This window comes from Ammospiza caudacuta, chromosome 17 (genome assembly GCF_027887145.1).
Source record: "Ammospiza caudacuta isolate bAmmCau1 chromosome 17, bAmmCau1.pri, whole genome shotgun sequence".
Classification (NCBI taxonomy): domain Eukaryota; kingdom Metazoa; phylum Chordata; class Aves; order Passeriformes; family Passerellidae; genus Ammospiza; species Ammospiza caudacuta.
Window position 1 is genome coordinate 6318098 of NC_080609.1, and position 17871 is coordinate 6335968.

Here is a 17871-nt window from a genome sequence, read left to right on the forward strand (position 1 = left end):
TTTTTATTGATATATCTTGGCTAACTAGGCACTGCTTCACTGCAAGGAATTTACAAAAGGAACCAGAGAAAAGGACATCTTTATTTATGAAGCAGGCTCAGATTCCTTCAGGTTTTGTTTTTCCACTTTAAATAGTTGAGACCATTGAATTTCATTTGAAAAAAGAGGCAAGGCCAGCAGCTCCAGGACAGACCCCCCTCTGGCTAGGGCAGGGCAGGGCAGCACCTCTGGGATGGCAGATTTGGGATGGGGGAAGAGCAGCTGGGCAAGGACAAATTGCAGCTGAGAGAGGAGTGAGAGCTGAGGGAGGAGCAGCTCTGCAGAGCCCAGGGCAGGAGGGGCCCAGGGCCAGAGCTGAGAGAGGAGCAGCTCTGCAGAGCCCAGGGCCGGAGGGGCTCAGGGCCAGAGCTGGGATTGCACAGGAGCAGCTCTGCAGAGCCCAGGGCAGGAGGGGCTCAGGGCCAGAGCTGGGATTGCACAGGAGCAGCTCTGCAGAGCCCAGGGCAGGGCAGGAGGGGCCCAGGGCCAGAGCTGGGATTCCCTGGCTGTGCCCAGGGAGCAGCTCTGGGATGCAGAGATGCACCAGGAGCTGTGGAGGAGCCCACACTGGAGAGGGGGCATGGCCAGAGGGGCTGGGATCTCCTGGGCAGCCCAGGCTGGAGCAGGGTCCTGGCAGCACCCACAGAGAGAGGAGCCCAGGCTGGAGCAGGTTCTGGCAGGGTTTGTGACCCAGCTGGAGCAGGATGTTCCTGAAGGACTGCAGCCTCTGGAAGGGCCTCACCCTGGAGCAGTTTGGGAAGAACTCCAGCCCAGGGGAAGAACACTGGAGGAGTTCATGAAAGTGTGGGTCCTTTGGGAGGGCCCCCATGCTGGAACGGGGCAGAGTGTGAGGAATCCCCTCCCTGAGGAGGAAGATGCTTCACAAGCAATGTGTGATGAGCAGACTGAAACCCCATTCTTTGTCCCACTGTGCCATTCAGGAGACAGAGAATTGCATAAAGTTAAGCCTGGAAAGATGGGAGGGGCAATTAGGTGTTTTTAAGATTTGAGCTTATTTCTCATTCTCCTACCCTGACTGCTAATAAATTAAACTAATTTCCTCAAGCTGAGTCTGTTTTGCCCATGACAGTAATTGGCAAGTGACCTCTCCCTGCCCTTTTCTTGTGCCAAACTCAGCAGATTTTGTGTCCCCTGTCCAGCTGAGGAGGGTGTGACTGTGACAGGCCCCTGCCATCCCCACAGGAGCTATTGCCTGTGGATAACAAATCCCTGGGGCTCCTTTGGCTGCAGCTGTGCCCAAAGCAGTGCTGTCCCCCTGGCCATCAGAGGTGGGGACACAAAGGTGCTCTGTGGGGACAGCACAGACGCACACTGAATCCTTGTGGTGTCATTCATCAGCATGGCCTCTAAACATCCTGTATATTTCCACATTTTTCACATTCAAGGATTCTTCTCTCCTCCCCTGTCCTTTTCTGCCACCCCTCAAGAAATGAAAGGAGTGCCTGGTGCAGGGCAGGAGCTGTGGGCACTCTGACAGTGCTGCTCTGCTCTGCACATCTGTTTTTCTTCACTTTTGATGTGGCAAATTACCAATGAGTTTGCAATTCACCACAGAGCAATGGGAGCAGTCTCTGTCCTCATCTCAGTAAAGTATTTTGGGGAAAACACAGCAAAGGACATGGTATTAAATAAACATTAATTTAAGCAAGAGGAAGAAGCTGATAAGGTCATTTCTTTCAAATTACATAAAGTCCTTTCTAGAATGTTTCCTCTTCCCAGTATAATTTTTCAAAATGTTCAATGCTGATTTGACTATTCCAAACCATCTTTTGTTCTTTGTGTTCAGAAGGAATTTCAGAGAAATTCAGGGGTTATGCAAATGTTCAGCAGCAGAAGATACTCTTTATTAGCATTGTGCCAGATATTGCAGGAAGCCAGAATGAGAAATTTAGGAGAGGCATGGAAATGAGAATTGTTCTAATTCAATAAGAGATTCATTGGCTTGCTAATTAGATTTGATCACTTGAGTATTCTATATTGTAGCTGTGTAAATGTCTTTTAAATACCTACCACATCTGACACAGAAACTTCAAAAGCATTATAAAAACTCTAGAATAAATCTGTAGAAAAAGGTAAAGAAAAATAAATATCTTAGTTCTTTCATGTCTCAGCAAATAATTCCCACTCTGAGATGTCATTTTATTTAATTTTACAACACTCAAAACCACTTTAAAATAACATCTGTAATAAATATTCAAAAAATAACTCAGATGATATTTTACTGTTACAGCTTGCAGTAATGTCTGAGTAACATCATACAAACTGCATTATAAATAATTTCACCAGCACCAAAACAGAGAATTACATTTTACATATTTCACTTATACACATGGAATTTTTACTACAAAGGATTTTTTTTTCTTACACTTCTTATAGAGCTGATTTGGTATGCTTTAACTTGTAAAATGACTCAATTACATGGTCCCAACGTAAGGCAACATGGAAAATACCTGAAACCAATGTGGGAGCAGCTAAGATTACAAAATTGTACTAGTTAGTCACAGAATTTCTACTGCTCAGTCTATTGAGGAATTTGAGCCTTATTTAATTCCGATAACAAGCAAGATCTGACAAGTAAGGTCTTAGCCCAAGATTCAGAAACTCTGGTTTCATGTGACCTTGGACAAGTTTCCTGGCTCAGTTTTCCATTCACAACATGGCATTAAAATGCTTTCTTCTATCTCCAAAGTCTGTCAGCTCTCAGAAGCTCCCTGCCACTATTTTTTCATAAAAGAAATCGTACTTTGGGACTAAGATTAGAGCTGAGCTTGGTCAGACTGAATGTGCAATCTTAAGCACAGGACACACTGATAAAATTGTTCTGGTGTTTAACAGAGGTAGGTGAATGATGCCCTTTGTGCTGCTGGAGAATGCACAAGGGACTTGCCCAGTGACAGAGGGTGCCTGACAGCTCCTGAGTCACAGTCCTGAGCTGCAGAGTGCTGAGGGCCTCCAGAAATGCATGATCCAACAGAAAGGTAGTGGGGCTGTTATCACATTCAAGCCCCTGTTCAGCACAGCAGTCAGGGGGAAATTCCTTCAGTAACTTCAGTGGGCACTGAAGAGGAAAAACTGGATTGCTTGGCACCCAAAATGGAATTCATGTGTCCTGCATGTTGTTTACTCAGCAGTTTCAGCACAAGATAAGCATTCTAGCATAAAGCACGTGCACGAGCTTCACGAAAAAGAAGCATCATCAAAACTGCAAAGTAAAAACTGGAAAATACATCAGATACATCTCCTGCATTGCAGAGCTGAAAAAGCTGAAGGAGAGAAGTATGTAGGCTGATCGTTGAGAGATTGGGGCTGTCCCCAGCAGTTCATTAGAACATCTGGAAAACAGCTGTATCTTCCTCTTGCAGTGCACTCACCACTGCACTGCTCTGGAGAACTTCAGCATCACAGCCACTACTATCTACTGGAGTGCAGGATTCTGGAATGGTTTGGGCTGGAAAGGATGTGAAATATCAGTTCCAACCACCAGGACCCTGCCCAAAGTCCCTTTCCAGCTCTCCTTGAGCCTCTTTAGTGTTGGGAAGGGCTTTAAGGTCTCCCCAAAGCCTTTTCTTCTTCTCCAGGCTGAGCAGCCCCAGCTCTCTCAGTCCATCTCCAGAGCAGAGGGGCTGAGTCCTCTGAGAATCTCCATGGTCTCACTCCAACAGGTCCCTGTCCTGAGAGCTCTCAGGAGAAACCAAAATCTGGCCTGCAAGGTCACTCTGCTGAGACAGCAGAAAAGAGAAAGGAAAGCAAGAGATCTGCCTTGTTCTAAGCAACAAATGGAGATGTCTGATGAGCTGCCAGCTGAAATTATTCTGGAAATACAAGCACTGCAATGCACTCTCGTCTAAGGACACAAGGGTTTCCTAATTGACAACACCTGGAATGTTTTACTGATTTACCAGAGTCTTTGTGTTTTACAGCCCCCCGTGAGGAAAAAGGCTTACAGCAGCTGACAAGACACTTAGCCTTGCATTCTTATTGCCCCTGGTGACCAGATGGACCAAATAATCTGAATTTTCAGGCTCTGCAGGGCTCTGTGGCAAAGGCACCTGTTGCTCACAGAGCCTGCTCCCGCTGCCGTTTCAGACCCACCACTCTTGCTGCCAGCAGGAACACAGCCCCAGTGAGCACTTCTGCCACAAAGGAGATCCAGACCAGAGCCAGGGACCAGCCAAACCTGATGTCGATTTCCACCAGGAGATCCTTGCTCCTCAGCAGGCAAACAGCTTCTTGGAAGGCAGCAGCTGAGTATGCAATATAGACACTGATCCCTGTCAGGGTAACGAGAGCTGAAAGGAGAAACATGCTCAGCTACTTAGCAGCCACTGAGGAAATTAAAAACAATCAATTGGATATGTCCTGGGGCCTCTTTGCCACTCCTTCCTATTCTAGCCAGGCCAGATTTACAGATTATCTTTGAAATCTAGCTGAGGTTGGTTTCTTGGGCAATGAGGGCGAGAGGGAAGATAAGGCAGGGTTATCTGTGTCCACTGAGAAATATGTGTTCTCACTGTTAAAGACTGAACCACAGCATCTGGCAGCAAGCCTCCCTCAATAAACATGTATTTTACAGATACCTAATGCATGTGCAGCTCTGTTTTCAGAACTGGATTGTAATGCTGCCTGATTCCTCATGGCTGAGCACCATGGACAGTTGTCTCCCCGTGCACAAGAAAACCCACAGAGACCCAGATTCTTGCATTTCAGGTCACTGAATTGAGGCTGTTCCCTGACTATTGTCAGTTTTGAATGTTTAATGTAAATTTGTTGGTCTCCACTATCACATCCCACCAAGTGTTGTGCTGCCATGACTGCCCATCACTGCCAAACACCTGAGTCAAAAACATCTCTGGGACAGACTAAAGATAAATTAATAAGGGTACTCAAACAAGGAGCCAGATGTTTTCAGAATGAAAAGACTGTTTAAAAGGTGGCAAATGTAGGGAATGGCACATGTGGAAGAGGTACCTGAGCCTGGCATCCCTGTCAGTCAAAGGACAGGTAGTGATGGAAATCACACTTTACTGGATCAGCAGCAGAGAAGATGCAGTAACAAGGCCCTGGATAAAAGGACTGCAGCCCAGGGAAAGTAAATACTGAAACATTTTCAGGAAAAATAGTGGATTTGATTCGAGAGAGAAAATTTTGCTATAAAATTACAGTAAGTCCTGATGAGCTGCCTTTTTGCCAGAAATATATGTTTGATTAGAGGCAAACCAAGACAGAAGAGTGTTGGGTTATCCATCAGTCCAAATTCATACTCATATTCCTGATTTTAACCATCATCTGATGCCTGTACCTTATTCTAATCCTCTGCAAGGAGAGGGGGGAAATTGCTTCATACTTTTTGTCAGCAGAAATGGAAAAGACTGATTTGTTGACATTTTCAACAAGGTGCACTGCATTCTGTGCAAATTCCCTTGGGGAAAAAAAAAAAAAAGGAAACCTATTGATGTCCTGACATGTGGACATATCAGTTCTGAGGGTTTAAAAAACCCCACATTTTTGGAATGGCATCTCCAAACATCTCTTTCTGCTGAGACAGAACTACCTAACTAACACTCAATTTGGTGAATTTGAGTGTCCTACACACCTGTTCTGTGCATCCAGGCAGAGCAGGATGGGGGGCTGGTCCCAGCCAAAGGCCGTCCCAGAGCCTGTCCATGTTCTCCTGGGACACTGCAGCAGAATCTCCTCCTCAGGCACCCTCTCCTGGCACTGCCTCTGTGTTTCCTTTCCCTCTTTGCAGCCCAAACAGCTCAGAAAGGGCCCTGCTCCACTCCCCAGGGGGATAATCATGCTTGGCACTTCACAGCCTTTCATCTTTCACTGAACATCTGGAGCAGTTTTCCACCAGCCTTTTCACTCAATACAGCTTTCTGCTGTTCTGAAATTAGAACTTGCTCTTCTTTTTAAGAGACAATCACAATGGGGCATGGTTGGTCTGTGTTAGAGCATTTCAGACTAAAAAGCTCAGTCAAGGCTTTGAGACAGCAGCATTTGCTTCCAGCAATCTCTTAGCATTTTCTTCTTAAAAATAGGACTGTATGAGCAGTTGATAAGAGCCAATTCTGAGGATCCCCTTTTCTGTTGGGAAAAATCTCTGGTTTAAATTACATTATGAAACAGCACTGAAAATCTGCTTGCAACAGAAGATGCAGATTTAAACAGAGTTTTCCTACTTTGACAGAATGTTTTTTGGTTTTTTAATTCATAAATTGCTTTCTAAAACACAGTGGGTTTGGATACAGCAGGAGAAAAAAAAAAAAAAAAGAAATGTAAAAGCATTTTAGTAGTTTCAACTTGAAATGTTACACTCAAACTAAAATAACTTCTGGGGGTTTCCTTTTGTGACCCACAGTTTGGGGACACCACTCTAGATCTAAACTAGCAGTGAGGCTAAGCCAGAAATGCCTAAAAAGTCCCTTTTCAGGAACTCAATGCAAATACCTTTTTAAAAACATCAGTTTTCTTAACAGCTGCAAAATCTGTGCAACCCTAAGATTTAGTAATTCCACAGTCACTTTTCCATCACCCCATTAGCCTGCCTGTAAAGGATTTGTGCCCCATGCTGAGAAGTTATTGAACCTTTGGTGTTAATGGGCACAGCACACATGGATTGTTCAAAGGGTGACTCACTCCCCAAGGAAGGATATTTGCCTTTCCTCTGTAGCTCCATTCCAGAGCCAGGACCCCAGCAGACACCAGGGGAATGAACACCAGCATTATTCTGAAAGCAAATTCTTGCTTTCATTCCCTGGGAAACAAAGTGATGTTTCCCAGATACCACCTCTTGTTATCTTAAAGAGTTAGGCCAGGAGTTGGATTTAGTACCTCCAAAAAGGAAAAGCAGTCCAGTCATTAGGAGCAGCAGGTAGGCCCTGGCAAGAATACTGATGAATCCAGTCATTCCTCCAAAAATCATCAGTATCAGGCTGAGGGGCATCAGGATGACAAATGTTCCGTGCATGTCTGGAGAAAAAGGAAGAATGTTAATATTGTAATAGTGTATTATGGTGCCAGTGGGTGCACCAATAATCATTAAGTGCAGAGCCCCTGATTAGGATCAAAGCCTCATTCTATGCTGCACAAACAAGAAATTGGACAAGGCCTTGGTTTTCAGTGTAAATCAGCAGGACAAACATATGGTATGGAGGAAAAGGTGACAGGCAGAACAAACCCTCACAGGGTCACAGCCTGTGCTTCAGAGACCACAGATACAGAGGATTTGTCTACACAGACCCATATGAGCAATCAAACTGTCCTCAGCTCTTGAGCCAGCTGATATCAGGTGATGCACCCAGGTAGGCACTGGCAACCCTAATGGAAAGCAGCCCTGTTATGTGAAAAACACTGTTCTGTGTGGGAGGTGAGATCCAGCCATGCTTTGATTAAAGCTTTCTCTCCTGTCACGTGTCTTCTGCTGCACTGATGTAGCAGATTGTTGACCTTTTCCTTTGTTGCAGCTGACCATCAACTAGAGGGAAATTTTCCCATCCAGCTCTGATTCTGTCTGTCAGTTTTCTGCAGCAGCTTCACTAAGTGCATTAACCTATCCTGCTTGCTTCCTCCCATGCTAAATGTTCTACATTAGTCTTTCTTGATCCCTATAACATTTTAATAGCTGGGTAAACAGAGGGTTGCTATGTATTTTTTCATATCACCCTGGTTTTTTCCATCATAAACCATTATTGTGTCATTGTTCCCTCTGGTGTAATCTATCCACAACATTCAACCCAACCTTAGTTTAGCATAATAACAAAAACAAAAAGTAATTCCAGTACCGTTTGTTGGTAAAGTACAGAGTATCTGAGAGTAAAGTGCAGAGTATCTGGGAAAAGAAAATGAAAAATCCATATTCTGACGATGTCTAGGCTTCATTGTCTCATTTAATTTTACAGAGGAGCAATACACCATTAGCTTAGGAAAAGGAATCACTTAGGAGCTCACAGTTGGTGCGTGATCAGAGGATCAGTTATTTCAAGTCACTGTGGCTGCCCATGGAATTGGAGCTGCTGCATCTGCCCTTGCCTAAGGATCCAGCTCATCCTCTACAGCAGCTTTACAAAGATCAGACACAACTGTGTGCATGTCTCTGTTCAGTTCCAGAAGCCTGGAAGGTTAGGAAGGGTCTGCATGGCATGAAGGCAGACACTGCTGATGTTTGTACTTGAGTAGAATGTGCCTTCCAGACATTGTTTTGTATAGCACAGAACATGCTAACAAAAAGACAAAAACAAAAAAAAAGTGGCAAACAACAAAGGTCATTTTGGGAGGTGACAATTTTGGGGGTTTTTTCCCTGCTTCTGGTATTATATTTTCATATTCAGTGCCACATATGCTGACATCAGGACCAGCTGATGCTCAGAAATCATGAATTCAACATTCTGCACTGAAAAGAGCATTTTCCCTCTGATTCTAAAGCTGAGGACAATCCCTGGGCCTTCCTTCAGCAAAACTGGCCGTGGCTGCTGTTCCTGGCCAACAAACATCTAAAACAATTCTCAGTGCTAACAGCCAGATCAATCTTCAGCTCACTGGGAACAAAGCAGCATGTCAGAACTGCCTGCAAACCTTAGCTGGACTCCAAATGAGAAATAGCCATGGAACTTAGAGAAATAGCCATGGAACTTAGCTCAGGAGTTTCTTGTGGCTAGAGGTGGTTGGGGATGTGATGAGACAGATGTGACAGAACACAGATTGGGCACCCAAATCAGTTCTCCCATTCCAGAGAGGCAGCAGCAACAGGAGTGTGCTCTTCAGCCACATCTGAGCTTGCTGGGGGTTATGAGGTCTCATTTTTGATCACCATTCTGACATCCATGTGTCACCTCCGCTTTGGTCTTGCGGTAAAAGGTGAAAAAGCATTCGGAGGATGCAATTAACATTTGGGAAGTATGGATGTAAGAGTGGTGCAAGTCTGTCCTCAGAGCTGGCCTTGCTGAGAGAGACCAAAAATAACCAAAAGTTCATGGCTGGCTCTCTGCCTTGTGATGTCCCTCACCAGTCCAAGTCCCTGCTAACAAACTCCACCTCAGGACAGCAGCACTAATTTGCCATTTCTTTGACTTTTCTTGTCATGGTGTGATTCCAGCTGCTGCAAGCTGAGCCAGGACACATGTGGGTGAGGAAAACACACTCTGAATGGAACTTTGTGAAGGAAAGGAAAAGGAAAACCTTTTTCCTTGGGAGCTTCCTAGATTACATTGATCATCTGTGGCAGTTGCAATATCAGAATAACTCTGATTTTTGTGCCCTCTCCAGTGAAAATATAGGGTTTAGGGATAGCTCAGCTGAAACCCACAAGCCTCACTGTGACAGAGTGACAGAGCCTTACTTTTCCTACCCACAGCTGGGATCACACTCCTCATTAATCACTGACAGCTCTTTAGAAATCAAATATTTAGTGAACTCTATTTGCTTAAATAGTACTTTTATAATCTCCAGTGTTCTAGTTCAATATCTAATACTCATTTGTACTATGAAATCTGAAACTGCCTGGGAAACTTATTCTAAAATGCTGCCATGGAAACCACTCAGGAATCTGAATTCATGCCATCTGGCATATGATATTATGCCATTATATCCCTTGATTAGAGGAACAGAATTAGTTTATAGAAGAAAATTACTTAAAATATCTTTACTGTGTTTCTGTCTTCAATAATCATCTGTGAAAGAAGTTAAAACATTCATTTTGCAGTCATTTTAGTGGGTTTTTAGTTTCTGTTGAAATACACATTGATGCATTATGTATTAAACATATAACTGTCTTCATATTGATGAAATTGCTCTAGTATTGGGAAAAAAACCCACCCTAAGCATTTTACACAAGAAGAGGCATGTGCACTTTCTTGTAAAACAGAATTCAGTTTCCCACATCTATTTCTCAACACCTGAGGCCCCTGTTAGCCCAACATGGAAGATCCAATTGTTTAATCTTGGAAATACCGAAGCAAACTCATAAACTTTTTAAAAACATTCTCTTTTTTTGAAGCAAAAAAGAATCAAATTGCTTAATTGTGGTTAGTGAAGTTTTACATTAGCCAGCCAAGGCTCTTTTACTAGAGCTGTGGCCAAATATCTGCAAGAATGACATCTGCAGTGTGTGTCCAGAACTGAGAATTTGGCAGGCACCTCTAAATTACCACCCAACACAGTTGTTGAGGAGTTTTTTGTGAGAGAAATCTGTGGAATGAAATAGAAACACTGAGAGGGTCAGAAGTAACCAAGTGTAAGCCCAGCAGTTTTGTTAATCATCTCCTGTTAACATCCTGCAGCTTAATTGCTTCAGACTAACTTTGGATTTGTTTGCACAACTTATAATAGCAAATAGTGCCTAGAAATCTGTAATATCACCTCATCAGAAATACTCCAAATGGCAGTGGCTCAGAAGAGCTTAATTAAGGGCCTGTTTGTGTTACCCAGCAGTAACTAAAGAGCCAGTTAGAAAGACAAAAGCCTCCAGCTGAAACAGACTCATGGAAGTTGCCAAAAACAAAGGGGCTGCTCCAGAAGGACTTGGCAAAGCCAGGAATAAAAAGTGCACAGAGAAAGCCTGACCTGCTTGCTAGGAAAAAAGCAACTTAGGAAACCAATGAACAACTGAAAGAACTTGTCTGTGGCTAAATGAGTCTTCTTGGCTTGGGCCACAGGGGCAGGAAGGCCTGGGTCCCCTCCTGCTCAACAGAGAAAAGGTGATGGAGGAGGATTGCTCACAGAGTTAGGGGTCTCCAGGATGATTAGCCAGGCTCTGGTCTGTGTGTTACATGTTTTGGCTTCCTGCTTTTCTCAAAAAATCTCTGAGCTGAACGGGAAGACCAATTGCAGGCAGCAGAAATAAAATGCTGCTAGAGCTGGAGCAGGTGGCACTGACAAAACCTGCAGGAGCAGGAATGGGTGGAATGATGGATGTGAGCAATGCACCACGGCTCACATTCTGCTGCTGGGGTACCAATGAATCTGAAAATGAGAATATTCATCAGAACTTGTCACCTGCTAGGCCTCAGCTGCAGTTATCTCAGATTTCTGTATATATTTACTGTTATAGCTGTGTTAGCATTCAAAAACACATAATCACAGAGCGATTATATGTGGTGCTTTTTATTAAGAGCTCTGGGAATCGGGGTATATTCAACCCAAATCTGACTCCGACCATACATCCGAAATGATCATGTTTTATACTCTATCGTTACATAACTTTCATGTTAATTATTAAACTTATGTCGTTCTATTGTATACATAAATTTAGCCCCTCTCTGAATTTCCAACATAGTTTCTCACTATTCTTCTTATGGTTATATAATAATTACATTTAATTACTAAACAATCATCACATCTAACAATTATATAATTTATCATACTGTTTACGCAGGTGCAGTTGATCTGGGAAAGCACAAAGCCTAACATTTTAGATTCTATCTTTAACTTTTTCCAGGGTTCCACTATCAGCTGCAGTAAGTACTGAAGCAGATGTCCTCTGGCCCCTCTCTGAAGGAACAGTGCACTGTTGCTCAGAAACAGGTACACACCTACCAGACCAATTAAACCAGAATTTCTGTGTGCATCATCTGGGTCTCATTTCACTTGGCCTCTGAAATGGCTCTTGCTCCATCCCCAGCTGTTTCCTTCTGGTAGCTTAAAACCAAAAAAAAAAAATTTGCAAAGAACTGTAAATCCCTCAGGAAAAAAGCCACAGTGGCCAAAGAATAGAGCATTCTTTCCAACATTATAAACTGCAACTCAGTAAATCTGGAGCAGGGTGAAGTGTGAAAGCAGCTGGTGCATGACTGTTACAGGGTCCACATGCTGTGAGGAAATCCAGACAAGTTTATCTCTACTATTAAACCCATTTTGTTGAGGAAGAAACCAAGGCAGCTGTTCCATTAAAACAACCGAGGTATCAGAGCTGCCCCTGCTGCAAAGATCATTTCCCTGCAGAAAGCACAAACCTGAGTGCAGCCTCATGCTTCCAGTTACATTCATGTCTAAAACAGAAAAAATAAAAATACTCTGGGCAGAACACTTTAGGCAGTTGTGCATGGGCAGCTGCACACTCCTGCCTTGATTTTAGAACAGAAAAACAATATGAGTGGAAACCACATTCATTAAATACTCATTTCTGGATGGGTCAGGAATAGAGGACAGTACTAAAAATGGACCTGTAAAAGGAAATCAATCACTGGCCATGTTGTTCAAATCTCTGATAAAAAATCAGGATTGCCAGAGGCTTAATCTTACCTTGTAGGTGCCTAATGCAGATGGTTTGTGTGTCACACAGACAGTAAGAAAGAACAGCTGTTCCTCTCACATTATTTTTTATAACTCCAGCCCCAGCTCTGCAGTGCTGGTGGGACTCTGCAGCAGCTCCAGTGCAAAGCTGAGATTCAAGATAAATTTTCTGGCTCTGAATAGAACTATTTAAAATATTTTTCATTTTGCAAGGGTTACACTGGTGCTGCCTTCAGCTAAATCTGTACTGGCATTTATTTATTATTAACAACATGGACTTTGGTAAATGGAAAATATTTATATGACAAAAATGTCTAAGAGCAACTTTTCACCAATGTAACAACTTGAGGTTTCTTGCTTGGGTTTTTCTTTTCTTTTAAGAAATTATTTTTGAAAGCTCAAACTCTTGGGGAAGAGGTTTCAGCTGATTAAGCAGTGCCATTCCTTCTACTCTGTGTGTGATCCTCAGCATCTAGATCTGATTTTGGATGTTACATTTCTGCTACTGGAAAATGCAGCTCGATGCAGCTGCCTTTGAAGCAGTGACATCCTTATTTTGTCATTTAGGGAGAGATAGATTCAACCCTCCATGAAAAATGCTGCTCTTGCTGCTTTGTCTGCCATGGCTGGCACAGGAGACCACATAGCAAGGCAAAATAACAGAGGTGTCTTGGCTGACAAATTTAAATTCTAAGGGGAATTTTTAGAGGGCTATCTTTAATCCTAGTAGTCACCAAGACACTCTAATAACTGCCTAAATTACAGAAAGTGATAGTTTCATCTTATTCCTGTTTGGGCCAGAGGAAAGTGCACATCTCCAGTGAAAAAGGATTTTATTAATGCAGAACTTTCAGAAAAGTTAGTAGTAGGCAGTCAAGTGGTATTTTTCTTTAGGCAGTGGCTGATGTTTTAAACAAATAACCAGGCCATGGTGTAATCTGTAATAGGGAAATATTTATCCATTGTGGGTTTGAGGGGAGGGAGGGTGTACACTGCATGTTCAGCTGGGGGGAGTGGTAAGAGGATAAAGGGAAGGCTAATGAAGAGGAGAGAGTGTTTGTGTGCAATCCATCAGAGGAGCAGCTCAAGGGCACTCCTGTGATGTGAAAATACACCACAGCCCCAGGCTCAGGCAGCCCTGGGTTGATTGCCTGGGAAATATTGCTGCTAGCACAGGGGTTTAACTCACGCACCCAATTATTTTCATTTGCCAGGAGCTCAATTTGAAGTGCACAATGAGCCTAAAAGGAATCTGCTGGGATGAATAGGGGAGATATTGGAAATGTGGAGGAAGGGACCGTGGAGTCTTTTCATTCTCTAATGAAGGGTTTGTCTTCTGGCAGTGGCCAGCACTTCTGTTCCCACTTAGGCCCAGCTCTTTGCACTCACATACAGACTTTCTCCAATCTCTTTGCACTTGTGTCATGACAGCAAGAGCATTCAGACTCTGGAGAGTGAGGGATGTGACCAATGTGTGGTTTAAGTGCCTACTTTAGGAGACAGTCCTTTAAAGTCTTTTTAGGAATAATCAGAAGGAAACAGGTTTGATGTTGCCAGAGCTCATGAAATTCAGTGCCAATCAAACAGTGAGAAATATGAGTGTGCAGCTAGATGGAATGAGATTAATCCCATGTGACTGTGCCTCACAGACACCTTCACAGGCACACAGAGAGAAAAATGTCATTTTTGTGAAGTAACCAATTAAAGCTGTGCAATTATCTTGTTTGCCACATATTGGAGCTGATGAAGAAACTGCTGTAACTACACTGCAATCCATGATCACAGGATTTCCCTCCAAAATTCCTGTTAAAATGTGTTGTAGATAAAGATGCTTTGCCATGATCTGCCTAAATATTATTCAGTGGCCACAGTCAGAAACATTTAAGAGAGAAGAGTGAAGCTGATGTAGAAGGTACTATCTCAGGACCTGATGAATCTAGATGTCACTTAGAAATATCTGTATTTCCTAGAAGAAAGAAACACTGATGGGGTCCTTTCTATGTTCAGCTGCTATTGCTGAGGATCTGTAGCCTCACCACACTGAAACTGCATTGAAGCTGAGCAAAAAAAATAAAAAAGTAACTCAGTAGGGTGTTCCAATCAAACCTAGCAGGTTCTTTCAATTGAAGTATCTTTGATTTCTTCTCTCATCACTTTTAGGCAGACTGTGCCTGTTTATAATAAAATATGCAAGTGTCTTTGCAGTCCAGAAGTGTTTTTTCCAAGAGCACAAAAATAGTACTTGATGTGAAAGCGAGAGAAAAAAATTCTCCAAGGCCCCAAAGAGGCTGTAAACATCATCATTAATACAATTTTTATTCATATCCACTATTTTCTTACACTTCATGACTCACCAAGAGCCATCCTTTGTTTCCAAGCAAACATCATTTGTATAATCAAAAGAGCACTGCTTTTTGGGTTTGTTTTGCTATTTAACTGAAGAGCTGCAACCTCTCACCTGAGAAAAATAACCTTTTGCAAATACGCACACAGCTTTTGAAAAGCAAATGGTTTCATCCTGAAATGTTGGACCAACATAACAGTGGAGGTGCTGACACTTAAAACATGATCAGGGAGGCTCAGTTAACGCTGACCCCTCACAGGCTCGAGTGATCCAGCAATCAGTGCCCTGATTTCAGAGCCATTGAGCAGCTACAGCCCTCTGCTTTGGGCATGGAAGATTAAAAAATTGGCCCTTCCTATCTGAGAGCACAGAGAGACATGCTGGGCTGTCACTCCTGACCCAGCTGATGTGTTTGAATGCTGGGCTGTAAGCCCTGACTCTGCTGCTGTGTTTGTTTGGCTGCTTCACTGGGTTCTGACCTTCCCAGGCCAGCTGTGACACAGCATCTCCTCTGTGTGTTGCACCTGCAGATGCTGCTCCAAGAAACTTAAAATTTAAAAACCCTTTAAGCCCTTCTGGAGCCCAGGGAATGGCTGGTTTTGAGGGAAAGATTTCCATTTTAAGAAACAAAATACAAATGGATGTATTCTGCAGAGTCAGGGAGAAGAAGTGAGTAAACAAAAAAATTGTAAATAGCAAGCCCATACACAAGGGTGTGTGAGGAAAGGATTGTGCCAAGTATATGATGCAAAGATGGTAAATCATCTTCTGGGAGATGCCTGTAAGTGTTTGAAAATGTTCAGTTTGGACTTTTTGAAAACATTCTGGCACTGACAAATGAATCTAAAGAAAAAGAGGAAAATATATTAGAAGCCTAATGTTTTTGAACACGATGTTCTTCAAAGACTTTGAACACTGCTTTTGGTCATTGATTTATTTTCTTAAATTCTCCCATACTTAAGTCTTTCATCAGTGCCATGAACCCCACTGAAATGCTAGAAAAGTAGCTGTGTTAAAGATTAGCTTAAATGTGTTCTTAAGCATTTTCAGTGATCAGACTCCTTGGAGGTGACTGTGAACACTTTTGCCTTTTATTTTTAGCAATTGTGTACCTTCCTGTGCCATTCCAGTCAGAGGTTTAGCTCCTGTGGAAGAAATTAGCTGAACTTGTCACCAAATAGATGGTTATTTCAGCAGTAAACACACTTAAAGACCACAGACAGTGACAGATATTGTACAGAAGCAGAGTCAAAACACTTTCTCAGTGAATTCCCCTTCTGAATCAGAAATGAGTCCTTGTAAGTGGCCAGGGAGGGAGGGAGGCATGGATGGAAATATAAAATAATATAAAAGCTACTCACACAAAAGCTGTCTGTGTGACTCGGTGATGTTTGCATTCTCGTGCCAGAAGGGGTTTATCAAAGGGTAACATTCACTCCTCACTAGTAGAAAAAGGGGGAAAATTACACTATTACATCAGTTTGCTGTATATATATTTGTTTTTTTGCATGTACATATAATCATTATAATACTACTGCTCCTAACTCAGCCACTCCTAGGTGGGGAAGGAAATGAGAGGAGTTTTAGCATGCAGCATCAGCTGCTCCCATGGGGCCTGACCACTGGAGTCAACAGGGAAACATCTGCTCATTGCAACAGGGCTCAGTGCACAGCAAAGAGAGAATTCCTGCAACCTGCTCCTTCTCCCTGCTCCTCTGGAAACATCTTTTCTTGCCTATGGCAAACATTACTTACTCCTGGCTTTTTAGAGTGGAGTCAAAACCAAAAGTTAAATGCCTAGCAAATAAATTAACTACATGGGGAAAATCCTATATATTGATCTATAGGATTATAATAATTCTATAGGATGATACGTAATAATACTTATATTTAAATTAACTGTATTGTTTATGTAAATAAACTAGGTAGTGTTTATAATTTTTATTTGTTGCATTATTATTTATAATTTTAATGGCTTTAACCCAGAACTTTCGCCCCTTAATTTCCTGAGCCAAATGAAAAGACATCTCCTTCCTTCTAAATGGTTAACGTTTATTAGATTAGCTTGAATTAAAAGTTAATGTAAAATCAGGTTACAGTAGCAGAAAATTCGCTCTCCCCATGTCTCCTTGGGCAAGTGACACGGGAGGTACTGACGAGGCACTGCCCGCGGGTGCGGGGCACGGCCGGGGAGCGCCCGTCCTCGAACCAGGTAGAGCCGGAGCTCCGCCGGCAGCGGGCACTGCCCCGGGCCGGACCCTGCAGCCGGGCGGGCACCGCATCCCCAGCCCGCATCCCCACCCCGCATCCTGCATCCCCATCCCACATCCCCACCCCGCATCCCCATCCCGCATCCTGCATCCCCATCCTGCATCCCCATCCCCGCATCCCCATCCTGCATCCCCATCCCGCATCCCCATCCCCGCATCCCCATCCTGCATCCCCATCCCGCATCCCCATCCCCGCATCCCCATCCCGCATCCTGCATCCCCGCATCCCCATCCTGCATCCCCATCCCCGCATCCCCATCCTGCATCCCCATCCCCGCATCCCCGCAGCCTCATCCTGCATCCCCATCCCCACATTCCCATCCCGCATCCCCGCAGCCTCATCCGGCATCCCCATCCCGTATCCCCATCCCGCATCCCCATCCCGCATCCGCATCCCCATCCCGCATCTCCGCATCCCCACCCCGCATCCCCATCCCCGTATCCCCATCCCGCATCCCTACAGCCGGACCCCCGCAGGTGGACCCCGAACGGAGACCCTTGCAGCTGCCTCCCCGCAGCCTGATCCGCAGCCGGACAGAGCCCGCATCCCCGCACGCAGAACCCACAGCCGGACAGACCCGGCATCCCCGCACGCAGAACCCACAGCCGGACAGACCCGGCATCCCCGCACGCAGAACCCACAGCCGGACAGAACCCGCATCCCGCACGCCGAGCCATGTGCGGAGCGCTGCGCTGCCCCGGTCCCGCTGCCCGCGCACTCACCGCGGCAGGTCCGCCAGAGCCCCGAGTGCGAGCTGAGCGCGTCCGTGCCGTTCTGGGACGCCTCCAGCTTGGAGGCATCGATGATGTACCAGAAGTCGGTGGCGATGGCCACCACGAGGAAGATGAAGCTCGAAAGTCCCACCAGGGCCACGAAGAGGGAGAGCGCGCCCAAGTTAACCCTCATGGTGCCGCCGCCGCCGCGCCCCGCCCGGCCCCGCGGCCGCGCAGGTAGCGCGCCCCGAGCCC

At 44.5% G+C, this 17871-nt stretch overlaps 1 protein-coding gene across 2 annotated transcripts; it reads right to left on the reverse strand.

Moving 5' to 3' along the window:
* Positions 1 to 4116: 4116 nt before the first annotated feature.
* On the reverse strand, positions 4117 to 17809 carry TMEM114 (transmembrane protein 114). 2 transcript variants are annotated; one of them, XM_058816297.1, is made up of 4 exons: positions 17626 to 17809; positions 15994 to 16074; positions 6895 to 7032; positions 4117 to 4349 (listed from the first exon to the last, which is right to left on the reverse strand). In XM_058816297.1, exons 1-4 carry the CDS (start codon positions 17807 to 17809, stop codon positions 4117 to 4119), a joined length of 636 nt encoding a protein of 211 aa, XP_058672280.1. The 2 variants fall into 2 exon arrangements, with proteins under 2 accessions (XP_058672280.1, XP_058672282.1); XM_058816299.1 differs by lacking the exon at positions 6895 to 7032.
* Positions 17810 to 17871: the final 62 nt, after the last annotated feature.